This window comes from Aspergillus piperis, assembly GCF_003184755.1.
Source record: "Aspergillus piperis CBS 112811 unplaced genomic scaffold BO85scaffold_5, whole genome shotgun sequence".
Taxonomy (NCBI): Eukaryota; Fungi; Ascomycota; class Eurotiomycetes; order Eurotiales; family Aspergillaceae; genus Aspergillus; species Aspergillus piperis.
In genome coordinates, this window is record NW_020291595.1 from 1,623,323 (window position 1) to 1,650,081 (window position 26,759).

General features: G+C 48.8%; 8 protein-coding genes across 8 annotated transcripts; 2 read left to right on the forward strand and 6 right to left on the reverse strand.

The window, feature by feature from the left end:
* Positions 1-1,037: 1,037 nt before the first annotated feature.
* Positions 1,038-2,867, reverse strand: BO85DRAFT_255747 (C2H2-type zinc finger protein). Its single transcript, XM_025654976.1, has 3 exons — positions 2,110-2,867; positions 1,550-2,037; positions 1,038-1,490 (listed from the first exon to the last, which is right to left on the reverse strand). Exons 1-3 carry the CDS (start codon positions 2,580-2,582, stop codon positions 1,372-1,374), a joined length of 1,080 nt encoding a protein of 359 aa, XP_025517900.1. The 5' UTR covers positions 2,583-2,867; the 3' UTR covers positions 1,038-1,371.
* BO85DRAFT_255706 (uncharacterized protein) lies at positions 2,868-4,099 on the forward strand. The gene has a single exon (XM_025654975.1). It carries the CDS (start codon positions 3,153-3,155, stop codon positions 3,825-3,827), a length of 675 nt encoding a protein of 224 aa, XP_025517901.1. The 5' UTR covers positions 2,868-3,152; the 3' UTR covers positions 3,828-4,099.
* A 262-nt stretch (positions 4,100-4,361) lies between these two features.
* BO85DRAFT_255760 (uncharacterized protein) lies at positions 4,362-4,827 on the reverse strand. Its single transcript, XM_025654977.1, has one exon. The coding sequence runs from the start codon at positions 4,706-4,708 to the stop codon at positions 4,448-4,450; it is 261 nt and encodes an 86-aa protein (XP_025517902.1). The 5' UTR covers positions 4,709-4,827; the 3' UTR covers positions 4,362-4,447.
* Positions 4,828-10,172: 5,345 nt separating this feature from the next.
* On the forward strand, positions 10,173-10,848 carry BO85DRAFT_447843 (uncharacterized protein). Its single transcript, XM_025659795.1, has one exon. It carries the CDS (start codon positions 10,236-10,238, stop codon positions 10,476-10,478), a length of 243 nt encoding a protein of 80 aa, XP_025517903.1. The 5' UTR covers positions 10,173-10,235; the 3' UTR covers positions 10,479-10,848.
* A 2,818-nt stretch (positions 10,849-13,666) lies between these two features.
* Positions 13,667-14,186, reverse strand: BO85DRAFT_255787 (uncharacterized protein). The gene has a single exon (XM_025654978.1). The coding sequence runs from the start codon at positions 13,983-13,985 to the stop codon at positions 13,707-13,709; it is 279 nt and encodes a 92-aa protein (XP_025517904.1). The 5' UTR covers positions 13,986-14,186; the 3' UTR covers positions 13,667-13,706.
* A 2,267-nt stretch (positions 14,187-16,453) lies between these two features.
* On the reverse strand, positions 16,454-17,317 carry BO85DRAFT_436904 (uncharacterized protein; the record flags this gene model as incomplete). The annotated part of the gene is made up of 4 exons (XM_025658592.1): positions 16,454-16,499; positions 16,708-16,824; positions 16,877-17,105; positions 17,305-17,317. 4 exons carry the CDS (start codon positions 17,315-17,317, stop codon positions 16,454-16,456), a joined length of 405 nt encoding a protein of 134 aa, XP_025517905.1.
* A 2,898-nt stretch (positions 17,318-20,215) lies between these two features.
* Positions 20,216-22,235, reverse strand: BO85DRAFT_447846 (FAD binding domain-containing protein). The gene has a single exon (XM_025659796.1). The coding sequence runs from the start codon at positions 21,849-21,851 to the stop codon at positions 20,283-20,285; it is 1,569 nt and encodes a 522-aa protein (XP_025517906.1). The 5' UTR covers positions 21,852-22,235; the 3' UTR covers positions 20,216-20,282.
* A 160-nt stretch (positions 22,236-22,395) lies between these two features.
* On the reverse strand, positions 22,396-26,427 carry BO85DRAFT_417670 (U2 snRNP complex subunit HSH155). Its single transcript, XM_025657781.1, has 3 exons — positions 26,368-26,427; positions 26,246-26,308; positions 22,396-26,195 (listed from the first exon to the last, which is right to left on the reverse strand). Exon 3 carries the CDS (start codon positions 26,121-26,123, stop codon positions 22,620-22,622), a length of 3,504 nt encoding a protein of 1,167 aa, XP_025517907.1. The 5' UTR covers positions 26,124-26,195; positions 26,246-26,308; positions 26,368-26,427; the 3' UTR covers positions 22,396-22,619.
* Between the last annotated feature and the right edge of the window lie 332 nt (positions 26,428-26,759).

Consider the following 26,759-nt stretch of genomic DNA (forward strand, 5'->3'; position numbering starts at 1 on the left):
ACAACAGACGTTGATGTTCGTCCATCGGGATTCCCGAGCATTGACAGACACTCGGACAATGCGGAGAAAGTCGGGGGGTGACCCTTGCTTTGGCCCCCCCAGGGCACAGATGCTTTAGCTTCCAACCCAGCATGCTCAGCTCCCAGTGAAGAAGGTACGCCGATGGCTGCAAGCACAAGCAGGCAAGCAAGGGTCTTAGCTTACCTGCTGCACGGAGTTGGATTCATACTTCTTGGGCAAATGTAGATGGATCCATCCCCAGTGAAGGCTGTACAGGTCAAACGGGGCCGCGGGCGGACCAGGGGTCACTGTCACTGTTCACTGAGCATGGCAAGACTGGTTCGAAGAAACGTACAGAGATAACGATAGCGTCAGTCAGTCTACAAGGAACCCCGGGGGTGTATTTCAAGCATCTTTAATTAGACAATAAGGTATATAGTAGCGACCGTGGTGACACCGTGGGTGTCTAGTATGCTCCAAACAAGTTTAAACCGTGGCAAACAAAGCAGCCTGCATTTCCCAGCCCATGCTCCGCCCAATTGCAACGGGTATCAGCCCTGCACTCGCGTTGGCGAGTGCGCCTCCTTATAGCAATTTATCCCAGCAGAAAAACAAACCCAACTCAGATCAACAGCCCATGCTAATTCCCGATAACAAATCATCGCGCGAGACTCTGCGGCACAGCAAGGAAAAGGTAAAGTAACCGAATGGAAACAAACATAAGAAAAAATGGGGGGGAGAAGAAGAGAAATATTCTAGATCGTAGAAAAAAAAAGGACATGAGAAAGTAAAGGGCCTGCTGCGAATATATTCCGATTTGCAATCATATCACGGAAACGCAGGAAAAGAAGTGAATCATCAAGAACCAAACCCCAGCTGGTATCTGAGCAGAAAAAGCCATGCCGAACAGAAAAGGAAATTAAACAACATCGGACCAACTCCCTAGTCTAGCGAGAGATAAGGAGATAAGAAGGAAATGGGTAATCAAAACCAAAGAAAAAGGGAAAAAAACAAATCACCAACCAGCAAAACAACCGGTACCTCTATGGTCATAACTTGGGTAATAAAGACATCACTAGCAACCCTCCGAGCCGTTGTACCGTGTCTTGCCTGTCCAGGGGAATCTGAGAAAAACAAAGGAAACAAAAGAAATGGGGTATCGTTTCTCTGCCACACTGGCCGAGACGGAAAGAGAAGAAAAGTAGAAGAGGAATCGAAGCTGTTGTACAAGAATACGGAACCCGATTCAGGAGTGAGACGTCGCACAATGTGTTGCGATGCGTCTCAGGATCGTAGTCCGCTGTTCCTCCGCCCCGTTAAGGTGGCGTTAAGGGGGAGGCGTTCGAGACTTGAGAGGAAGAGGGACTTGATTTACTCTTCGTCTTCGCCTGAAGCACCTTCCTTTTCTCCTTTGTGGACCTTCTTGTGCCGCCGCAGGTTGGAGACGACGGAGAAATGACGGCCACAGCCTTCCACGTCACATGCGAATGCTAGATTCCCGAATATCAGTACCACAGACCACTAGTAAAGGGCTCGTTCTGGAACTTACGTTTTTCACCAGTGTGACTGTACATATGAGTCTGAAGAGACGATGGGCGGGTAAACCGCTTGTCGCACACCTTGCACTTGTGCTTCTTTTGGGTATTGGACGGCATCTTGGAGCTGAATTGGCTCATCATCGACTGGGGTCCCGGAGGCGCACTTCCCGTCAACAGGGTTGACGGGCGAGGCAGCGTCCGCGACAGATGGCCATTCTCGTAAGATTCCGAAGTAGTAGAGCTGTAATCAGTCACAGAGGACTCCACGGATGCGACAGAGGCGGAATAGTAGGGGTAGTTTCCGCCGGAAGAGATCGACGATCCCGAAGAGTGTGTCGAGGGGAAACCGTAAGAGTCACCCGAGCCTCGCGAGCTGCGAGGGCCGTAGATATTGCGGGGTGTCATATCCTGGCTGAGCGCGACCATTCCACGGCTGGCATCAAGAGCATCTCCGAATGTTGGAGCGGAAGGGGGTTGCGATTGACCGACGCGAGCATCACTAATCAATATGAAAATGGAATGTAAGCATATTTCCACACCGCTGGAGGCTCCAGATGAAGAGTAAACTTACGCATGAGATATCCGACGGTCCTGGTGTTGGTGCATAGACGGAGCGTAGCTGAGCGGGGCGTAGCTCGCGGGTGCAAAGCTGGTCATGGGCGAGGCGGTAGTGTAGGCCGGGGCTTGATCGAAAGAAGTGCGCGGCATGTCGTGCGACAAACCCATCATCTCCGGTCCGGGGTAACTCGAAGCAGTAGCAGTAGGGTAGTTGCTCCCGGCGACCATCGAGGGAGCGGAAACGGGAATACTCGAGTATGGCATAGACATCGGTGGGCGGCTCACTTCCTCCTGCTTAACATGGCTGAGGCCAATCTGGCTGGGTCCCATGGAAGTCGCGTAGACCGGAGGAGTGGAATGGGACGAAGTTTGAGCGGTCCATGGGTCGGTGAACTGCGGAGCGCTGTGGTGCATGTTGTGTTGATACACGTTATCGAAGCCCATCCCGCCGTATTGGCGGTTCTGGTTCTCAATGACCATCGTCATGGAGGATAGTTGGTTTATCGCGTGGATTTGAATTTAGAGAAAGAAAAAAAAAGTGAGACAAGACGTTGGGGGGCACGAGATTCACGGCGCAAGATATCCCTGGGAAAATGCAGGAACCAAAACACAGGATTTCCCCGCGAAAAGGTTGACGACACAAGAAGGGGATTGCGCGGGTGAAACTGGAATGGTAGAAGGTGGGGAGGAGCAGAAGAATGGAAGGGGGTGGGAGAGAAAATAGATCGCGAGGATGATCAACAAGGAGGAAGTGGGAGAAGAGGATGAATTGATCCGCGCAAAATGTATAGAGAATGCAAGTGTAGGACAAGCTTCGAGGATGATGGGAGAGGCGCAAAGTAAAAGTAGTTTCCCTGAGGGTAGTAGACCAGGAAATAAGTATGAGAGAGAGGAGCAAGAGTAGAAGAGAGCCAGGTCAGCTCAAGGTAGAAAAACAATTCAGAAATCCCTTTGAAGGTGAGAACCCGACAGACAGGAAGAAGGAAAGACAAGACAGTCTGGGGAAGGGCCCCGAAGGGGATCGGCGAAGCTTATGAACAAATACAGGATCTCAGCATGAGGATGGACCGCAGGGACGAAGGGAAGCCCTGGCGTTGCCGTGTTGGTGATGGCCTAGTGCCACTGACGACGTCCCGTCGGGGACGGTTGCAGATCGTTACTTTGGGCCGCTTAGGCTTCGAAACGGCGCCAGTGTTAAAAAAACGAGAGGAATTGCTTAGTGGCAGTGGAAATCTCCAAATGGGAACCAGTTCCTCGGGTGACTCTCAAGGTTTTGGATGGGTCTTCTACTTTCCCTGGTTTAGATCGATTTTTTATTTCTTTTTAATTTTATTATTTTTTTATTACTATTATAATTATAATTTATTTATTTTAATACCTTTCTTTTCTGGGAGAGAGAGCAGAGTAGAGAGAGGGGAGAGCAGAAAGAGTGTGAGAGTGAGAGAGAGGAAGAGGGGGGGGTCTTTTTCTGAATTGAGCATTGCCCTTTTTTTTTTTTTCCCTTTTTCCTTTTCCCTTTCCTGCATTTTTCTTTTTTGGCTTTTCCCTCTCTCTCTCACCTATTTTCCCTTCCCTTCCCCTATTCATTTTCCATTCTATTTTCTCCCAAATTTTTATTTTTTATTTTTCATGTCATTTTATTTATTTCTTTTTCCTCATTCTCTCAACTCCCACACCCCCATAGCCCCATTTCATTTTCCAGAAAATGAATTTCTAGGTCCCTCCCCATAGCGCCCCCCCTCCCCTCCTCCCCATTTGCTTCTTTTCTATTTTTGTGCTCACTTTCCTAATATGATCACCATAATCTAAGGGAAACGAAATGCATAGGGTATCTATCTAGTTAGATAGTAGATGAAATAACAATCGGACTGGGCGATACAAAATCTTGCGTCATCTTCAGATTCAACTGTGAGACAAGAAACTAGACTAACTAGCTAGCAATCGGACACAACTTACTTACTTACTTGCTTGCTTACTTATGTTTTGATATAACTCGAAAATTGTTAATATAATTCATACTACAGCATTTTAAGTAATTGTAAGAAAATAAAATGAAAAAAAGGTTAAAACGCGCAGGGTGTGCGGAAAAGGGGACACCTGAAACTCCGCTGTTGAGTTGAGCTGAGGCAAGTAGGCAAGCAGGCAGGCAGGCAAAGTAGGCATGTATGTATGTATGTATGTATGTATATTAATTACGAGGGACACAAGGACTACTACTATTACTACTACTGCTTTTTACTTTGCTGGTGCAGACGGCAAATGACTATGTATTTTGTAATAATAAAGTATTATGTTATGTTAAGTAGTAAGTAGTTTTTTCTATCTAAGCAGCAACAAATATCTAATTACTACTAACTAACTAAACTACTAGGAGGACGGACACGGGACGGCCACAAAAAAGAAACGAGCGTTGAGCCCAAAGTCAAAAGACCAAAAGGGCAAAAGCGAAAAGGAGAGAAGATAGATAGTACTCCGTAGTTAGTAGAGAGAACGCAAGTACGTAGGGGAAGGGGAAGAGAGGGAGAGAGAGCGCGCGGAATGAATGGGGGTGAACAAAGTGTGGATTTTTGCGCAAAAGAAGAAAAGGCAAAATACAAGCAATAGGGAAACATGGAATGGCGTATGGAGTACGACAACTTCAGTCAGGCACAGGTCCTATTTTTTCTCTCTCCTCTACTGTACTCTTCTCCTTCATGGTTAGCCACTGTGGAATATGGAGAACCTACTCCATAATTTTCTTTTCTGTTTTAATTGACTCTACGTTTCGTTCCGTGCACTCTCCATTTGTGGCAGTTTTGGCGTGCGGGAATTCATCATATCCATAGGGGGGCGGCGTGGATGTGGAAGAGGTTACGGAGTACGGTGGGCTCGCAAGCTTCCAGAGGAAGGCAAGTAGGTTGAACCTGGGTGAGGAAAGTAGGCTACGCCCAAAAGGGATTGTGAGTGTAAAGGGGGGCGGGGGGGAGAGGAAGAGAGAATGGTGTAGTTTGTGCCGTGTCTATACAAAGTAGCGTGTCGGGAGGGGAGTGACCAGTGACCAAAAGAGAAAGGCGTGGGAGGAGGAGGGTAGACACGAAGATGGTGTGGATCAATGGGAAAAGAAAATAATGGGAAAGAAAAGGGAAAAAAAAAGAAAATAGGGAAACGGGAAACATTGCAGGAGGGTAGGCAACGCCAAGAGTTAAGCTTAGATGCAGCGACCAAGGTTCGCCTTGAGCCCTTGAGGGTGTTTCAAGGTAGCGGGGAAGTGGCGGCAGATCACAAAGATACGTCAAAGGGTATACCCGTTCCGTGGGGGAGGTAAGTCACTGGACGACTAGAGATAAAAAAGCTCCAGGAATGGAGTGGGCCAAAAACCCCACCTGCTAGCCATGATTGACTGGCTGTCCCTTTTCCTTTTCTTTTGCCTTTTTGGATCTGGCAGGCCTTTTTAGCAGGTACCTGGTTAGTACGCTGATGTGGTAATCCAAATGCGCATTCAACTGCGATACCGGTAATGTTACCACAGGTACACCACCAGAACTGAACTGCTCTGCCGAAGAGAGGCGAGAAGGAAGAACAGCAGACGGCACATGGAGGGGGGTCTTAGCCAAACGGCTGCCTCGAACTCATTCTGTCAAAGGAGAAAATAAAAATTGTTGGTTTTACGTCGAATTTCATCCACCCCCCCCCCCCCCCCCCCCTTTTAAGATTTCTATATCACAGTCGGCAGCCAATGGCGGCAGTCTTGCGACGCCATAATGCAGAAGACAAGTTGCGCAAGAAAGCAGCCAAGACCCAAGTCCAGAGACTCCAAGCACGATGATTGGTGAATAATTCATCTGAGTCTAGTAAAGATGTGGTTAGGAGTTAAGTTGGTAGAGTTGATGACTTGGCCGACTGGGAACGCCGTAGCCGGAGGGCCACAGGGCGCGCGGGCTGGCTGCAGGGCCTAGGAATCCCCGTAATACCGCTAAGCAGGAGGGATCCTGGTTGAGGCGGTATAGCAACGCATCAGGGCGGCTCATGTGAATGCTGGGAGATTCTTGGTACACACAGGAAGTAAGTACCCTTTTGCAGCTGCACATTATGGAGCACTACTCCCATGCCTCTGCGCGGAGTTTCCATCGAATATTCTTCCTGTCGAAGGTATTGTTCGGGTTCGTTGTGTGCATGCATGGTCGGCGGTGCAGCATTTCGGCGCAAGGCCCAAATGTATCATGCGATGGGGTGCACCGTGCGTTACAGGGAAAATCCATCCATCAGAGATCTAACAATGAAAGTTTGATTCTCTTTGGTATTATTTTTCGTGGCATGAAAGGTCAACTCGTATTGCAACCTTGTCCGACCAGTTCATGGTTCTTTAGCCGATTGACTAGTATAGACCGGGATGAAAGGTTGGTTCGGATTATAGGGCGACTGTCGTCACATACTTTTTGGGTGGTCAGATATCTACAGTACATATACTTACTACATAACTAGCAAGCTCAACCCGCACTCTCATGCAAGTAGAGCAAATTAGATCGGACTAATCATCAACATTTGCTGCACAATTTCAGCCATGATGCTGTAGGTGATGATATCGGGGAAGGGTTGCTGCGGAAAAGGGCAGAGGGTCATGCAGGATGACGAAATGGCTTTTTTATTGCAACGCGTTGGACCGGAACTTCATTTGCAATTTGCGTGGTCTGCAGAGTTGGAGCTCTCGCGTGTTAATTAATATGGGGGTCGGAGTCTGCCGTCATGAGGTATTTGCCTCTCTTGGTGCGGAGTCGACCACAATCCTCCTTCTCGTAGCCCGAGGGTGTGCGAGAATTGATTCCGAGGGACAAGTAGACTTTTATCGAGGTAAAGTAGTAGACAAGCACCCGTGCTTGCATAAGGGATCTTTCTTCCCCTCTCCTCTTGTTGGTAACAAGTAATATCCAACACGCCCCCGCCTGACGATGCGGAAGAGAGCACTTCCATCCATCGCGGGCATTCCAATACTGAATTAGAAAACCACTAAACTCATCTCTAACCCGCGGTGCCAAAATGAACCAGTCAATTCAGGGTCACGCCAACCTGGTCCTTGATTTGTTTCCGTAAATAAAATAGCCAAGCTAATGATGGTGATGGTGATATGATGATGATGATGAATCAATCTCTTGCGGTCGCAAAATGCTACGAGACCCTGTCATGGTAATTTTCCCAACGTGACCTCCCAAAACAAAAAAATATACATCAGAGGTCGCTACACCGGATATTTCCTCAGCCACTAGACTTGTGATCAACTTACTCTTGTACTATCTTCCCCTCAGGAAGAGCACACTACTATACTACACTACACTACTGTAGATAGTAGAGATAAATTAATTGGAACCATCTCCGATTCAGATCGCGACCACGTTACCGGGATTGTATGGGCTGACCCGCTCCTTCCTCGGTTCTGGCTGGGCTAGTGACATGGTACTGGAAACCAATTTCCATCCATTCCCATGGCTTCCTGCTTCTGGGTCCCCCAGTTGTCGTCTGCTCTGCTTTTGCTTCTCTGGGATTAAAGCCAATCCAGCAAGACGAGAAACGGGGCAAGAGAGTCCATGCTTTGGTCTTAGCTTGCCCCCCCATCATCCTCTTTTTTTTCTCCTGCTAAAAGATGTGACTTGACTTGACACTATTAGGGATGGAAGTGAGTGGGTGGGTGGGTGGGTGAGAGGGAAGGAACCGTCTCTCACCGACGTCAGAGCGCGGGAACTGGGTAGGCCGCGCCCTACGCTAGCGGCACAGCTCAAGAATCTTGAAATCCGCTATAGGTCGGAAAAAGGAGGAGGATAGAACACATCACACGCAACATCCACCTCCATCTAGCAGGAGCAGCAGGATGGGGCACACTCTCTCCAGTTGACAACACTCAGCCGAGTACCCATCATTGGTACGGAGATGCACTAGAGGAGAAAGGACTTGGTGGATGCGAGAGCAGCTGAGAAGAGATGATTTGAGTTTATCCTAGGAGACGGAGAGGCTCGAGATACTATGATTCAAGCTGGTAACCCCCAACTCTTTGCTTTGTTGTTGTTGTTGTTGGTTGGGGCCATGAGCGGCTGAACATACACGCACTACTACTACGACGGTAAAGATAATAAAAGAAAAGAAAAAAAAAACCCCCAAGAATAGCAATTGGTCAGGAAAAGCACTACCGACAATCACGCTTAATCCAACCACCCAGGCCGTTCCTTTCAAGAGGCTCATCTTAGACTTCCAACACCATATACAAAATGTTTACCATATACTACTTACTCCTACGCCCGTCTCCAAGCCGCACAGTCTATAGTAACGACGTCAAGGTGGATGCCGGGGAGGTGGCGGCCGCGATGGCCATGACTCCGACTGACGGACGCCCACTTTCTGCAACCGTTCGGCTGGGGCGTTTTTTTCTCTTTCATTGCTGTCCACAGTCCTTGCCCCCAGGGCGATGGTCTGTGAGTGTGGCCACTGGAGCCCGGATGAGAAGCTGGTGAGGACCACCAAGGATCAATATGATAGGTACAGCTCATCACCTCTCGGGCTTAGCTTAACTTAAAGTTTCTTCCTGGTCCCCTCCAGGAGACAGGGTGGAACACTTCGATTCGACGATAACAGCCTAATAGGCGAGGGTTGCAGGACTGAGCGACAGGGGAAATTTACTAGATTGATGCTGGTGGATGACCACATGCATCGGGCCAAGATCGAGTCACTCCTCGTGCATGCCGAATATCGGAGATGGCTGCGCGAACCGGTTTAGGTCGGATCCCTGGGACTTGAGCTGAATGGGGGACTGGAGACACAATGGCTCTACTAGGGGAAGGGGGCTGTCGCGTGGTGCTCAACTCTTGGTGACATTTGTAACTGGAGAAAATCATTACTAAGGGACTGGATTTCTCGAATGAGCTCAATGGATGGAGTAGTGGGAGAAAAAAAGGGACCAATTCCCATTGGCTACAAGACCAACAACCATCCTCTCGTCATACCGGATTGAGCAGGTGCAAGAACAGGTCCCCATTGCTAAAATGCCCCAATAGGGAGGGGCGGCTGGCCGAAAAGAAACCAAAAAGAGAAAGTGAAAAAGGGAACCGAAAAAAAGAAGGAGAATGAAAAAGCGGCGACGGGAACGTGGGTCGGAGAACCCACACGGTTTTTTGGCACGAGGCTGGCCATGCGGGCGACAAGAGGAGCCTTTTCTTGAAAATCCTCAAAAAGGTTCGAAAATCTCCAAAACGCTCAAAGTTCTGGCCCGTGGATCGATTCGAATGGAGGAACCGCAAAAGAAACAAAGTTGGACCACACCTTTCACCCATCCGCGCGCGCGCCCCCCTTGAACTACTAGCACTAGCAGTGATTTAGAGTGGATTCATCGCGGTTGGGGGATTCAATAGTAGTCCGTGGCTCCGTCTCAATCGGGATAAGTCTGGGTGACAGCGCCAGGCCAAGCTTCCCACTTTCGCCTCCCCAATTCTTCAGACTTGAGACACAAATTGGACTTTTACGCAAAATGGCAAGTCGACAGGCGAAACTATGGGATGGAAACATGGTACCGGGACCTACCAAGTGTCCCAGTGCGCAGGGTGTGGATTAGCCACTAAGGTTATGAGGCGTCTACTTTAAATGACCAACCGCATTAAGAGGCAATCAAAGGTTAGCTTAGTAGTAAGCAGTAGTAGTAGTAGTGAGTAGTAGCTACTGTATATGGCTGTGGGTAGAGGAAGAAGAACTCAGCCTGCAATCCGAAGGTGTGTATACGCAAACATTCATTGCTTACTGCCAATTAGTAGTATGTATGGTGTTGGGGATGAAATTGCAAGCAAGCTGTGAGGGGGTTAATTACAAATCTCCCGGTCGCAGTTCTCACACGAGTCTCCAATTTACAACCTACAGTATAACCTAAGTGGTAGTAGTAATATCTTGCCTCTTTTCTTTTTTTTTTAATTATACTTACTCCATCCGGGGTTCCCATTTGAGGGAAAAGAGGGAGGAGGAGGAGGGTGGGAAAGGGACGCATCATCAGTGAGGCGTTGCAGAAGGGGGCGAGAGCGACGAGAGTTTCCCTTCTCACTTACTTTTTACTCCATCTCTATCCGTAGTCTACCTTCCTGGTTATCCACTGAACACACACACACACACGCACACACACAAGTCCTGCAGTCAATGGCCTCGGAATACTACCTACCTACCTACCTACCTATGAGAAGCGTCTCAGAATGGTATCTGAATCCTGGCTCATATTCATGTGCAATAATATATTCTGTACCTAGGGTTGTTTCAACACACTCACCCGCCCGTGCCAGCCCCCCGGTCATTCGCAATGCTTTCCTTAACAATACATGCCATGCCACTTGTGATAGTATCTACTTGGCTTTGTGGGCCAATAGAGATCGCGATCACACTTAATTACTACCTAGGTACTTACTGTAGTGTAGTATCTCTTCCTGACGCATGATACTTCCCAACTCTCTCTACTTACTTACCTAGAACCGTATTCAGCTCCGTTTCTCGGCACGGAAATAACGGGAGGATGGGAGGATAATGATGATGATGATTACGGGCAACTTCAGACCGAGAGGGTTCGGTTATTCCATAGTGCTATACGGAGTAGTATCATCCTCGTGACGGGTAATTGATGTTTGTGATGGCCGACTTCGGGGTTGGGTTGTTGCTAGTTATGATGCAATTGGCGGCGGCGGGCCAGGAAATGCCTTCAAAGTCCGCTTACACATTTCAACTACTGTACTACTACTAATTCAACACTCTACGGTCGCAGAGAACCAAACTAGTACTACAACAAGTAAACAATAATAATAATAGTAATAATAATAGTACTGGCAGGAGTAAACGAATTTCCTTTGCAATGAGAGAGAGGCAAATTGACCTATGCGCCCATGTCTGGTCTTTCCAAATACTCCTATCTATCTATCTATCTATCTATCTATTCTACGCAATTGCTCACTCTCGGGCAACCAAGATTGCTTGCTTGCTTGCTTGCTCCACCAGAAAGGAGGGTGTGGGATTCCCCGAAGAGGCGAGCCGAAATCGCTAAATGGAAAAAGAACGATAGGTATGCGCGGGCTGGGGGGCTTGTACGGAAGTTGAAGAGGCCCAAGCGGGTGTGCATTGCGTAAACTTCAGCAAGAATAATCCCGCGACCCGAGATTGGAGGGGACGGAGGGGGGGAAAAAAGGGAACTGGAGGTTGGGTTAGAACAAGAATAATAATAATAACAATAATGAAATTTTTAAATTCGGGGCTATTTTTGGTCGAAAGGAATGGGTGATGAGTATCTACAACGGAGTAGACAGAGAGAATGTGTATATTCAGGCAACCTATACAACAAGAATCTAATGTTTACTATAGGATCGAATCAGAAAAGGTACTTTTGGCTGACGACAACAACATCTGAGACGCAGCTTCAGATGGTCACACAAACTTGAGGTCCAGTTCCGTTCCTTTCAATGGAGGGGGTGTTTGTTTGAAAAGCCCAGCTCCCGGCTTGGCTGATTTGCCTCTTGACCGCAGGATCCGCTTTTCCTGGGCGGAACCGTGCCTTTTTAGAAAAGAAAAAAGAAAAAAAAAACGCCACCTAAGTAGAGCGCCAACCATCCGGATCTCACCGCTTTTCTTATGGCTGTCAACCACCACCCCCCGGGGTCTCCAACAACAACAACAACAACAACAACTAAAAGGAGGAGGGGAAGGGTAGGGGGAGGGGACCAGCAGCAGTAGCAACAACTAACGCTCACCTCGACTCAGTCCATTGACAGATAGACTCCATACTCAGCGGCGAGACTGGTGTAAGTTCCCATCAAATCCGTGCCTTAGCGGCATAAGGTTTGCCCTCTTTTGCAGGGATTGCACCTAAGCCTATCCCGGCAGCTCGTAAACTACCGAATGAGGAAGCGCACCCACCCCCTTGACACGGCACATCATCCCCAAAAACGCGTAACTGGACCCAGAAACGGTCGGCCAATCATCAGCCACAACCCACTTTGAGGGGGGTGGGAGGGGGCCCGTCCTGACCCTTTTTTCCCCTAAACCATTGCGGGGAGTCCCGATCGGGTAATCCGGTGGGGAACCCTTTTCCCAATTGCTCTCTCCAAAAAAGAAAAGAAATCGAACTAAATCAGTCAGTCAGTCAGCTCGTACCGAGTCGGGGCCCAATTGGAACGGAACCGCTACGCCTTCCTCATTTGCTGTTTGGCTTCGTGGTCTGGCCTTACAGCCAGCCTTCTTTTCCCTACTTTACCTACCTTAGTCTCCTGTCTTGTATAGCTCCAGCCTACTTAGTACGTACTCACTTACTCTGTAGGTTGAGTAGGCAAAGCATCACTAGTTCGGTGGCGAAAAATTATGGCTTAAGCAGAAGGAACAAAAGAAAAACTTACAAAAACCAATTGAAACTCTCGGGGAAAGACACTCTATTCTCCGGGATTGGACGGCAGTCTGTTCCCCCCGAAGCCAAGTTTCCACGCTTTTGACTTTGGTGACAGAAGCATCGACGCAAAGCATGGAGCACATCCAACATATGGCCAGTAGTAGTAGTATCGCCAATTGGATATGAGCCATACATAGGAAGTAGATTACTTGCGGTGGGTAAGTAGTAGGGCCCTTGCACCTCTCGCTAATTAGATGGTAGGTGTACTCCATCGTTGTCGGTGAATCCATTCATTCTTCCATCTTAGGGAGAGTTCATATCCGTCGTGTTGTTATAATTAGGACATTTTAATCTCGCTTCTTCACTGGGCGGTGGATAAACAACGAACGTCTAGACTGGCTACACACTTGACTATCGGCGCCAAGGGACATAGAACCAAGAACATTTCCGAGGATTCCGAGATGAAAGGAGAGAGGGGGGTGTGAAAGTATTTACCAAGATGCTTGACTACTGTATACTACGTATTGATAAAGAGTTGACTACTGTATGATTGCCAGCAAGCAGGTAGCAGTAGCAGTAGTGTAAACTAAATCTACCATTCCACTCCGATCAGATAGAACATCGCGACCATCATCAACAACCTTGAACTCGGCATCTCGTCGATCATTCTGACGTCGGCAATAAATAGCCAGCCAGCTACCAGCTAGCTATAACCTAGCTAGCTAGATCAATAGATAGATATGTGGCACCAAGCACCACATCCCACCCTTTCTCTCTCTCTCCCAATCACCAACCCACGCCAACATCGAAGCAATAATCTAAAATCCCTATTTCTTCAGGAACACGGACGATCATCATCTCAAACTGCGGACCCCTACCTAGCTACCAGTCCACAGCAAGCCAAGGAGCAAGTATCTAGTAGCAGCATACACTACAGCAGGACTATGGAGTCGAACTAATAACCCTAAGTAAGCATAGCAGCCATTAGCAATCAAATTTCTCAACCTAGAAGCTGGGCAACGAGTCAGGCATTTCCTTCTTCCCCCCCCCCCCACCCCCCCTTTTTTTTTGTTTATTATTATTTTCGTGGGTTTATTTTCTTTTAAACACCATCTGTCAATCTGCACGGGGCTCCTTTCTTGGCAGATCCCACACGGCAGATCGTCGTTGATTGGCATGATGGCGTTTTGGGCTTACTTTTGCTGCTCCTATCTTACTGTAGGTATAGATGTAAGTATAGCATTCTTAGGTCAGACTATACCAATACTTAGGGAAGGAAGGAAGGAAGGGAACAAGAAGAGGGTACGTAAGATTAGTGCTACGCGCTTATTATCTTGTTTCAACGTAAAGAAAAACAAATGATGAGGGTATTGGAGTGTATCATGTGCCATAGATACGAGTACATACGAAACTACTACTAATTTACACCCCAGTATACTAGTAGGAGTGAACCATCCACGGAAAGTATAAAGCGAGATATAAAACAGCAAAAAAAAGAAAACTACTACGAAACTTAACTTCGGCACCATCTGTGATGGTTATCCATAGATCGCATCGATGTATCTCAACTAGAATCCCTCCTATTATTTCCCAGAAACAGAAGAAAAACAGATACTCGAGATTCCCGCGGGAAACCAAAAAATGAATCCCGAAATTAAGACCACAAGAACACCGAATAGCGGAGCTGAATAGTAGTATAGCCATGGGACGTGGGGACCAAGACGAAGAGGCAAAAAAGAATATACTAAACAGTAACTAGAACATGAAGTGAACTTTCCATGAATCTTCTTTTGCAATTTTAGGTGTAGCGTTGGCGTTGGCGTGCCAGCTTCTCTTACTTTTTTTCCACCTCGTAACTTGGGAACCCTAAATGAGATGAGATTTTATAGTTTGGTTTGATCGGTATCTCTACTAACTAACTAACTAGCTAACTAGTAGATTTTTGGGTCGGGGAGGGAAGATGGGGGGAAGGCAGGCGCGGCGTGCTGGCGTATATTCACTTTTGGAGTCATTTTAGATGGGGGTTTGTGAAGGTTTGTTATTTGGAGGTGATGGTGGTGGTTGGTGGTGGTGGTGGAGGATGGGTACAAATCAGTGAGTGGTTCGTTCCCGTGGCAGCCCATACCCAAATTTTTGACAGTCCCCCCCCATTGGCGATGGATCCCTTGTCCAATTGTTCATATTGGTTGGTTCTTCATCCACTCAGCTCGCAAACCCACTCGCTCGTACCTCCTCCTTCTCCCCCCTCCCGCGTTGTCCCCTAGTGAGCTAACCTTTTTGGGGCTTGCATGGGTCCGCGGATGTGGATGGAGAGGGACTGGCTGACATAGGGACGAACCAGAAAATAAAAAAAATCAAAATGAGAAATGCAAAAAAAAAAGAAAATACAAAACAGGTAAAAGTGGCGTGGGGCCACAGCCCGAAAAGGGAAGCCCCACCAAGATGAGAATGAAAGGTCATCCATCAATCAATCAATCGCGGCAAAGCGAGAAAATCCAGTTCCCGTGCGGCAGGGAACTGGACTACTTGCGCATTGCTTTGCTTTGCTTTGCTTTGCTTACTTACTGTTGTTAGTACTTTCTAGACTACCAAATTACGGAGGTGCTCTAGATGTGTCTGTGTGTTCCTGTCTTGTGTCCCACTCACTAACTATTGCGCAATTGCAATAGCAATGTGTCAGAGGAACCTGAGTCGTTCAATTGGGTTCCTGATTGGTTCCCTACCCCGATATACCACCGCGACTCAAACCATTCGGGAGATCCACATCTGCTTAATTTACAGCCCGATGGAAATGTAAGAAGTTAAGCAATCTGCGTCACAGGTAAGAAAGTAAGCAGCAAAAGCATTTGCCGTGAGATTCCATTGCCTGTACATGCATACATACATACTTACATGCCTAGAATGAGGACTTGCAAGTACTCGGTGGGAAGTAACTCCATCCAACAGAACACACAAGAGGTAAAGAGAGGAGCCATGGGCGGGTCACGTCTGGTTTAGCGTGCAAACTAAGATCCAAACGCAACAGAGCAGAAATCACCAGTCACGCTATTGGCAAACCACACTATGATTCAATTTTCTCAATCCCTGGACTAAGCAAAAGCAGGGAGGGCATGTTAGCCACATCCCCGGGGGACGGCAGATAGTCGATAGCCGAGCTTGGCTCATTCAGATAACCCAATCACAGCTGGGGCCCCACAGGAGCTGACGCGTGCACATTTCACAGCGCTATACCTCATTGGGGTGGGGCTTTCCCCGTTTCAGTATATGGTTTGTTGTCAGCAAGGGTTTCTTTTGTCATGGTTTTTATAATATCGAAGTATCATAGTTATTGGATGGATACAATTCACGCAGCGCGCAGGCCATGCAAACCTGCTTTTTTCGAAAAATTACTCTAGAAATCATCTTATTCAGAATGTTCTGTAAGTACTTACCCAGCAGAGTGGTAAGTTTTTTTTCACTTCTTGCTTAGGTTACAGATAGAATCTAAACCAGACAAATGAAAAAGATAGACATTACCCAAACAACTCTAATTAACTCTGTCCAGAAGTCAAGAAGTTAAAGCCCGTATCGGCCTCCATTCTGAACCCCGCAAGCCCGTTGACCAGAATCCCTGCGTGCGATCCTGGCGGGCTCCACCACCCACCAGGACACTGCCACTCTCAGGGTTGCGGGCTAGCAGCCACCTGAAACGCGCCGGCTCATTTCTTGGCCCTGTCGAAAGGGTTGGTCAAAAATGAAGTTCTAACGCCAGTCCGGGCTCCACCGGGTTTACTCTTCAAGAACATGTAACTGAGCTCTGGTTGGCTTGGCCATGATATCACTTCCCCCCCTCTCTCCCTCGTCTTCCGTGGGAAGTTACGGAAAGGTATGGATGCCACCACCGTTTGCTGCCAAAGAGACTACGCTTCTCTCGGAAGGTCGTAATTATTGCCAGCTCTCTCGAACGCAACAATCTTATTTTTCTTTTTATTAAACGGTTCTGATAATAACAATGACATTATCCAAGCGCCAGTGCAATGTCCTGTTTCGTTCTAGATGCTTTTCTTTTTTCTTTTTATTTTAATTTTTTATTCATACACACAACATAGGGAAAGCAGAACCCGAACCTGACTCCTACTACTACTAGCTACTGCATTATTTTATGACTGGGATGTGAGGTGATAGTTTCAGGGGTTGTTGCGTGGGTGGGTGATAAAAAGTAAAAGCAGACTGGTCTAATGCCAACATCCCTGACCGTTATCTTCAGCTCACCTGACAGCATACATCTGTGCGCGGTGGATGTACTCCAAACTCTGTACTACCACCACCCGAGGGAGGGGGGAGGAAGAGCCACCTACGGAGTATCTACCTCCTACACTACTACTGCTTCTGATTTGTGTGTACAGCAGGAAGATGTACGTAACACTCTATCCGTACCTACATTTGCGGGGATTTCCGACGATATCCCTGAGACAAGACAAGCCCAGACAAGACGTGCACGACACATGAGACATTGACATCAGGGCGGCGGACACCGAAAAGGGGAAAAACCAAAAACCGCCACCAGCAGCAGCCATGATACTCCGTAGGACCCTGAATGAGAATCAAACCGACTAAGCTTCCTGCGACAGCCGCGTCTCTAGGATCCCCCCGACGGGACAGAAACGAGTCTAGTGTGCAGGAAGTGGAGCAAGCCACCACCAGCATCACCCCCTTGGCGGGATGTCACAAAAGGTGATTGATGTATGGTAGTGACTCAGTCAGTGTGTGTGGGTGAGAGTCCTCGTGAGTATCAATCATACACACTAAAGATAGACAGATGTCATCCCGCAGAAGCAGTAGTCGTCATTGTCATCTTTATTGACTTACGAATCTGAAACATTTTGATGGGATGAGTTTATCTGATTGTGTCTCGAATTGATTAAACCCGAGTTGTGTGTGTGTATGTGTGTGTTCGTGCGCGCAAAATAAGTTCCCATTTCCATCATCCTTTTATTTTTCCATTTATTTAATTATTTATTTATGAGTATATTAAAATGGAGCCGCGATTTGAAATCGCCAACGGCACATCGGGTTCAAACTAGTTCCTAGCGCTTGATCAATGCGTTCCTGCTGAGTGATCCAAGCAAGTACGTAGTACGTAGTGTGCGAGCGGTACCATGGATTGAATCTGCGTTTTTAATTTCTGATGACCTTTTTTTATATATTGTTAATTAGATTTTAAATTGCCATTTCTTCTAATTGTTTGAATTTCTATTAATATAACTCTTGGTTATAAGAGGACCCTGCATTCGAAACTAACGCCAAGAAGGAAGCTGTTAGACGTCATAAGTGCTCGTGTCGTGGTTCTCTCTTTCCTTCTTTCTTTTTGGTTCACTACTTCATCGCTAACTACAGTACCTAACTAGTTAGTGGGCATCCGACATACCTTAATCTCTCTTTACAGGGGTCGGGGAGGAGAGAGAGAGAGGGTGTGAGATTGAAACAAACACGAATTCAAAACTATTAGCTACCAAGACCTCCCTCTCCTCTTATTCTCCTCATCTGGATCCAATTCGGCTTCACATGTTCCCTCGGAATCGCAAACAATTAGCCAACCCTTTTCTTACTTCCAAACCAAGCTTTGTCATGCCAAACAATAACATGACTAAGTCCGGAAATGAATATTGTAGATAACTAACTTACAGAAACAAGGGATGATGAATGATGGATGCCGCGCGCGCGCAACCAGCCCACCTTGACTTATTTACCAACTACGACCCTGGAAATTATTTCCACAAATCTTATCCTATCAATCCGAAGCTAAAAGTAGGGTTGCATCTGAGGGAGAGAAAAACACTAGTCAGTAAAAATGAGCAGGGGCCCATGTGGTGCAGAAAGGAAGAAAAAGAAGGGGGCCTAGGCATAAATGGATTATTCATTTTATTTTTTTTCCATTCCTCATGCAGATAGATGTATGCCCAATGCTAATTGCAATTAATGTGATGACGACTTCAGCTGCATGCACTGCCTGCCCTTTGTTTTTTTTTCCTTTCTATCTCTTTTCCCGGCACGGAGTACAGTAGTCCAACTGCATGTGTGCCTGGATAATATGGTGATAGTGATGGGGAAATGGGATTAATCATATGCTTGTTGCTGGTTATACTTCCTAGGTTAGCTACGGAGGTGTTGAAGTTTCCGATTGTGTTTTTCCTTTGAGAAGGCAGAGGAAGTTAATTAAAGGCAACTTTTGACAGAGGTATTGTTGATGTCTGTGCTTTAGGTTAGTTACTTGACTTGGATGTCTTGATGTCTAGACAGTACAACTCCTCCTAACCAATAAATAGGTATTCTTCGTAGTCACCTCCGATGTTCAACTGCGCTTCATCATCACCATCGTCACTGAATAGTTACAGCGCTCAAGCCTCTTCACAACTAGCTATCTGAACTACTCATCTTAAAAAACCACGATACAATCTATAGAAACAATAGAATGAATACTAACCGATAGAACCAATCATCCACAATCCCAAATTGGAAAAAGCACCTCCCACCAAGAATGTCATCGTTATCATCAACATATAAAAAAAGAACTACTTACCCCCATAGACCTACCTTAATAGGCAACTCAACTCAACTAATCCCCAAAGAACATAAATAAGTAAATTGGACAAGAAGCTGAAGAGACCCACACCCACCACCACCACCACCATCATCTCAGTCATCATCCATCATCATCTCATCCCGTCATACCAAAAAAGCCAACCTACGAGTTTGGACTTACTTAGTTGACGGACCCTCCCCACCTCCTAGGTAAACCCCACCACCCACCACCAACCATCCCCCCAACCAATAAGATCCCACTAAATGGGTTGTGCTCCTTTCCCCACAACACGGAACAAGCAGGGCCAAGCCCACACATGACATGGGCTGATGGAGAAGGCTTACGCGGCAACATACCTAAGTTAACTAACTGTACTTACTTACTAACTCCGTTTAAGTTAACTAGACTCAGAGGAGTAAAAGTTGTAAAGTCACTTACTTACTTTACTGTTTCTCTTTTTGGTGTTTTTTTGTCATTGTCATTGTCATTGTTGGAATTTGTTATTGTTGTTGTTGCCCTGCTGCAGGGTTGCAGGGGCGCCCTTGGCGGGCTGTTACCTCAGGGAGGGTAGTGGGCTGGCTTGCGTGTATGGATTTGGGTTTTATTTTTGGTGGTGGTGATGATGATGATGGGATTCTTTCAGATGTTGGTTGGGTGGTTCGTGCGTTTTGGGTGATGCATGTGGGTGTGGGTTGATGTCGTATATTTTTTGTGATTCATGTTTTGACTACGTAGTTAATATCTTTTGATGTGGTTGATGGGTGAGAGGAAAAAAGAGAATGGGCAAGGGGAGGAATGACCTCATTGCTTTTTTTTACTATCTATCTACTGTCATCATTTTCTGTTCCTGGATGAGGGTGCAGCTGGGGTCGGTTACACAATCAGTGCCCAGGTAGGAGGGGTTTCGTTCTGTACAGGTGCTTTTATCTGAAGTAGAGATGGTTGTTGTAGTTCGGTTGGTTAAGTTGTATGTATGTTGGGATTTAGATGGTAGTGGTTGTGATTCTCAGTTGGTAGAATATTTTATAGTGTTGAAGATGTTTATATATATTGGGTTATTGTTGCAATACTAGTCCTTGTATATATGCCCTACTGCTTCTTAGAAATAGTTCATGTGTACTACTAGTAGTATAAGTAAGATCTATGATATTGAAGTCTGTTGTCGTGAATGTAAATGTAAACATAGTACTATATTATTCCTGCTATATGTTTGCTACTCAAGCACTCGTATATATCCTATCGCATACTTTTCTTATAGCAGCCACTACAACCGTGCCTGTCGGCTCGACACCCTCGCTGCCGCAGCCCGACCAGCTCGTCGTCCAAAGACAGCTCCCGACGTCAATCCACTGCCTCCAGGGTAGTTATCATAAAACAGTCCTCCCAGCATCTCGCCCGCGCAGTACAACCCCGGCACCTCCTGGTTTGTCGTCGACGACACCACCGCCGCCGTCTCCGGACGGACCGCCAGTCCACCAAACGTGAAAGTGATGCCCGCCGTGACGCGAACAGCCAGGAATGGTCCCTGATCAAGAGGAAGCGCCCAGTTAGACTTGGGCACTGCCAGCTCCAAGCCCTCGGACTGCGTAGTAAGTCCATCCTTGACAGCCGGATCCCATTTCCCACCCGGATGCCTGCGCTGGCGCTCATAAACCGCCTTATTATAGTCATGGATGGTCTGCTCGAAGCGCTTCCTATCTTCGAGATCAAACTCGGCGCACTTTTCCGCCAGCTCACTGATCGTGGCCGCGCTGATATGCTGCACCACCTCCGGCCGGTACTCCTCCGATCGCAACCAAGGGATCATCTTGGAATCCCAAATCTGGAACGCCATGTGGCCAGGCTGGTTGAGAATCTGGCGTCCGATCATCGCATACGTATAGTTGCGCAGATCAGACCCCTCGTCCACGAACCGGTTTCCCTGCCGATTGATCATGATGCCCAACGGATACCCGGACTTGGTGAACTCGTTGGAGATCTCCCGGTCGCCCGTATCGGCCGGTGCGTTAGCATCCCACGCCACACAGTGACATCCCGACCAGTTGCCCGCCTGCTTGGCTGAGACATCCCGGATCGCCATCTCGAATCCATCCCCGGAGTTATAGGGCGTGCCGCGCACCAGCGCTACGTCCCAGTGAGGTCCAAGGTACTGCGCGCGCATGCGCGGGTTACCTTCGAAGCCACCGGCCGCGAGAATCACAGCTCCAGCCTGGATAGTCTGGTCGCGGCCATGATGAGAAACCACCACAGACGTCACGGCTCCAGAGACCGGGTCTGTTACTAATTTCTGAGCAGCGGTCGAGAAGAAGACCTGAATGCCCAGTCTCCGGGCTGCTTGCAAGTGATCTTGAATGAGACCCTTGCCGCCGTCTTGAGTCTTCAGCGCAAGACCACCCCAGAACTTGAGCCGACCGTTGACTTCATACGCCTGTCGGTTGAAAGAGAGCTGGAATCGCACGCCATTACTCGCCAGCCACTTGATCGCCGAGTTCGACTCATTGACGAGTGTCTGGCAGAGCTCGCGATTTGTGCGCCGCCCTGTAACACGGTTCATGTCGCCCGTGAAGTCATCCACGGTATACGGCTTCATATCGATCTTCTTCGCCGTTTCCGCATCGACATTATTCACGATGGGAAGCAGATCCGGCAATCCGCCGTGGACGGTACGCATCGCTCCCGCCGTGAAGTAGGAGTTACCTCCTGCCCATTCTTCCGGACATTTATCGATAATGGCAACGTGTTTTGCGCCGGACTGGACCGCCGAAATGGCGGCGCAGAAACCGGCATTACCGCCGCCAATGACGAGCACATCGCATTCTGAGGGGAGAGCCATGGTGCTTGAGAGATCTGATTGTGTGTGTATGTGCCTGTGCGTGCGTGCGTGTATGCGTCAAAGAGAGAAGAGCATTAGTGCATTTAGTCTGCCAAGGGGAGAAGAATGATGATCATCGCATCAAGTAGATACATAGTGGTCTGGGATCTGTGCTCAAGTTGCCTGCGGCTTTGTATGTAGTAACAGACGGCGGGGATGGTGCCGATGATGGGATCGCGGTTGGGAAACGGAGAGTTATGCTCCGTCGGTGCCACGGGAGAAGGCGGAGGGAGTCTTTCCGGTCGGTCTGGGCAGTGCTGCTTGATGTCATCGGGGGTAGCACAGGAATGTTAGGGAGAAAAGTGGATAGCTTTGTTAGATTGATCGGGAGAGTAACTCGGATCTCGACAACTAACGATCGCATGGCATGATGCGCGGAGTCTGAGTGCGGGTGCTCCCCACGCTGGAATTGCGGGGGAGAAAATAGTCAGAGGATCGATCGGAACAGAGAGATCGATAGTCTCAATTCGTTCATTGACTACTGAATTGGCTTACGGAAAGTGTCCGAAAGTAAGTGGGATAGAATTAAATTGAACGTTGAAATGTTGGATATTGCCATAGACTACTATATCTTAGATAAAGATGGTTCAGACACGCCAAATCCCGCCAGAGAAACACCGTAATTGAACAAGCCCCAATATGTTGAAGATAGATGGAAAAGCACACGGCAGAAAAAAGGGTACAGAGACAGAAGATGATGGTAAATAACACGCGCTGGATGGCTTTTGTTCAAACTATGATAGACAACTCAGTCCGGTCCAGACCATCGTCTTCCAGGCCGGGGTAGTAGGGAATCATCGCGTCCGCACTCTGCACGTACGCATCATTGTACAGTCGCCAATATGGCGTGCGCACCTTGCGCGCCGGGTGGAACAAGCCCGCCCACACGTAGTTCATGACCACACCGGTGCCAACTGCCATCCGGATCGCATCAATGGCTTCAATGACACGGTCAATGACGTGGGGACTGGTCTCGAAGATGTTGGGGAACACCAGGTTCAGCAAATGCACCATGGCATCTTCACAACCCAGACCAACCACGCCCAGCGCGATGTGCTTGACAACACTGGCTGCGGTCTGCCGGTGCACCTGGTCACGATCGATAAGAGCATCCTCCAAGAGAGGCGTGACCGCATAGACGTAATCCTTGGCCATCTCGCCAATGTACTCGAACAAGAAGGACATGGCCTTGAGCACACCGTTCTGGACGTTCAGTTCGGGAACACGGTATTCGTTCATCAGGGCCGGCAGGACGGTGAAAGGCGCACAAGTCTCAGCCACGATACCGATGGCGACGGCAGTACAGACACGGGACTGACGCTCTTGGACACGAAGGTTGTTCAGCAGCGTCGCCAACACATCCTGGGGACCAATGGCCTTGGCGATGAAACCGAATGTGTTGTTGGCAGCACGACGGATACCCTTCTTGTGAGCCTTCAGCATGTCCAGCAGCTCGAAGCAGATACGCATCCATTCACGGGCGTTGACCGATTCGGGACCACGGTCGGCGATACGACCAACCAGATCGATGGTGTTCTCCTGCACTTTTTCGTGACGGTTACGCAGGATAGGAGTGAGTCGAGGCAGCAGATCTCTGATAGGAGGCTGCATCTGGTTGATACCGACGACAGTGACGATCGAACGGAGAGCACCAAGGATAGAACCAAGGACCTCAGGGTACTCCTCACCCAAGTATTCGTAAAGTACGATACCAAGCTTGCCCATCAGAGCGTCTTCTCCACACTGCTTCATGACCATTGCAATACGCGAGATGAGATCCGCAGCCTGCTGACGGACCGTGGCGGACTTGTTGTTCAACCGCCAGAGGATGGTACTGACAATCTGAGGGAGGTAAGGCTTGCAGCGAGTGCCCAGGGCGTTGACCACTGTTCCAAAACCGTTCAAGATTACAATATCCTCGATGCTCTGTTCCTGGAAGGCATAGAGAACACCATCAATGAGTCGTTCCTCCAGTCTCTCGGAGATATCAGCAGCTCCAAGGGCTGCAATAAGCTTCTCCACGGTCTCCACAGTCATCTTCCGGTAGGGCTCGCTCTCATCCTTGAGGTTGTTCACAACACGCTCCAGAATCTCACCCACGCCGACCTTCTGGCCGAGGTCCACGGTCGTGTCAACCACTTGGCGGTAGTTCCTCCTGTCCAGAGCCATACGACGAACCCAGAAACTCTTGAAGAAGTCGGTCAACACGTGTTCCTTCAGGTAGCTGGCTGTCACACCATCAGTGCTAGCACACTGCGATACTACCTTCAAGACAACCTTCTTCATCTCCTCGTCGGGTGAGGAGAATTCACGCAGAAGGATCTCCATGATCTGACTAGTGTAGTAGTTGGCGTACTCCTCGTCCATGAGAGGGATGATGTAACCAACGGCCTTCAAGAAGGCTGCCAGACCCTTACCACGCTGCTTCCGAGCTCCGGTCCACAAGGGGTTGAGGATCTCATCGAAACTCTCAATACCGTACGGGTTGGCAGCTTCAGCCAAAGCAGCCACGGCCAAGGCAGTGACGGTTCTGACTTTAGCTTGTTCGTCGCTAAGATTGTCGGCAATGCAGTCGACCAAACCCTTCAAATGGGGAAGAATGGCGCAACCCATAAGGATGGGAATTTGCTGGACGATCTTGACACCGGTGTGCCTGGCCTGCCACGACTTCTTACTCCGACACACAGCACGAAGGAAGGGTAGGAGTGCAGGAATACCAAGAGCAGAAGCAACGACAGCAAATGCTCGAGCTGTCGTGTTACGGACATACTCATCAACATGGTCAATATCGGGACGCATCGTACTGATCATCGTGGCAAGACCAGCCGCCTTGGCCAGGTTGGAAATGATCTCACGACCCTCGACACGAGCATAGTAGTCTTGGTCAATGAGCAGGGGCTCGATGACGACCAAAATCTTGTGAACATAGGGGCGAACGAGATCATCCAGCTTGTACAGGACACGGTCAATAACCTTGACCAACAAGTGGCGCTCTTGATCTTCAAGGGACTTTTCCATCAAAAGCGGAAGAATCTGGTTGAAGAGGGGACCGGCACCGAACTGCCGCGCGTTGTCTGTGAGCTGACGCAGGGCAGTCTTCCTCATAGGCGGAGTGCCGTTCTTCACTTTCAGCAAGAGTCTCATAATCTTCCTTTCCTTCAACTCCTCCACGGACATCGCACTCTCGTCCCCACCTTCCATAAGTTTTCCAAAGTAGGCCATATCTTCGGGCTTGAAGAACTGCAAGTCACCAACACCGGGGATTTCAGTCGGTAGCTGCTTGCCCATCGCGCGAGCGCTCTCCGGCTCTTGCATCATGAAACCTCCGACTCCCGTCGCACTGGCCATAGGTGCCGGTGTCGCCATGAGCTTTCTCGCTGGGTTGCGAATAGGGGCGTAGCCCGGAGGAGGCTCGAGGATCTTGTAGCCCTCCGAGGGCAACATCATATCAAGTTCTTCATCAGACAGAGGAGCATTGCGCGCAGAGATATCAGTTCCAAAGCTGGTGGGCATCATAGGCACACCTACTTGAGAAGGATGCATCGGGGTAGCAAGCCCTTGGTTACCCACGGGGGTGGATGCCGCAATGGCTGGGGCTTGATCCCATCGAGAACGACGCTTAGGAGCTTCCTCGGCGGCGGCGCCAGGAACAGCAGGCGCAGGCGTTTGATCCCAGCGAGATCTCTTGGCTTTGGTGTCTGCGGGCTGCGGGGCCTCAGCTTCAGCCGACTCAGTAGGCTCGGATGACACATCCCACCGTTGTTTACGCTTGCGACCGGTGGCGACCGATACGGTCGAGCCAGCTTCAGCGTTTTCTTTGTCCTCGGACTTCAAGGTGGCCTCATGCTCCTGAACATCGTCCTCTCCACGGGCCTGCTTCTCTGCGATCAGCTTCTGAACACGCTCTTCTTCTTTCTCAAGCTCACGTAGAGCCATAACCTCACGGTAGGTCTGGCCCTCTCCTTCCACGTTTGCATGTTCGTTCGCGGCAAACGGATCAGCGCGTGTAGGCGTCAGCGGACCGCGATTGAAGCGACGCTTCTGATAGTCCGTCTCGCGGTCGGCGATTCTGGCCGCCTTTTCGCGTCCTAGGAGAACGTCCTCCTCTTCCACACCATTGCCTTGGGCAAATTCATCGATCTGGCTCCTTGTCGCGGTATATTGGCCCACCAGACGGTGGCCTCCGTCCGCATCCTCCATCTCTTCATCTTCGCCATTGACGGCGATGGACATGTCGTATCCCGCATACTTGTCAGCGCCCTCGCGTTCGTAGAGGGTGGTATCGAAGGATTCAGTCAGGGAGGCCTTGGTCGAGTTGTCAGTGCGCTGGCTAGACGGATCAAAGGTCCTAGAACCTTTCTTCGCAGATGCAGCAGCGTTCCGCTCAGCTTGGAGCTTCCGGACGGCTTCGAAATCAGCTAGAAGGGGTTGTCAGCCTATCATCAGAAGCAAGGTCCGCGATCTGGAGGCTACCTACCGTCGGACATCGTGGCGGTTGTGGTGATCCCAAAGACGAGAAAGAGAACGAACACTCCCAGGCAGGGGTAACAGCAGCTACATTCGGATCAAAAACGGACAATAGCAGCGACCTTGGGGGCGTGGAGGGTGATGCGCTGATGTCTCGCGCTGAAAATATCAAGAAGACGTGAGGTGAAGTTCGGCGGCGGGACTAGATTGATGACTAAGATGAGGCACGTGACGGCCGTGTAGCTGTCTGCTTCTGCTCTCGCCGGATCTCGCCTCGATATTCTTTCACATTTGGTTTTTATATTTTATTCTTCTCAAATGGCTCTAGATAGGTCAACGATCCTGAATGAGGCTAGATATGGTTTATTTATTGCTTTTTCGATTTTATAGCTTCGTTCTATG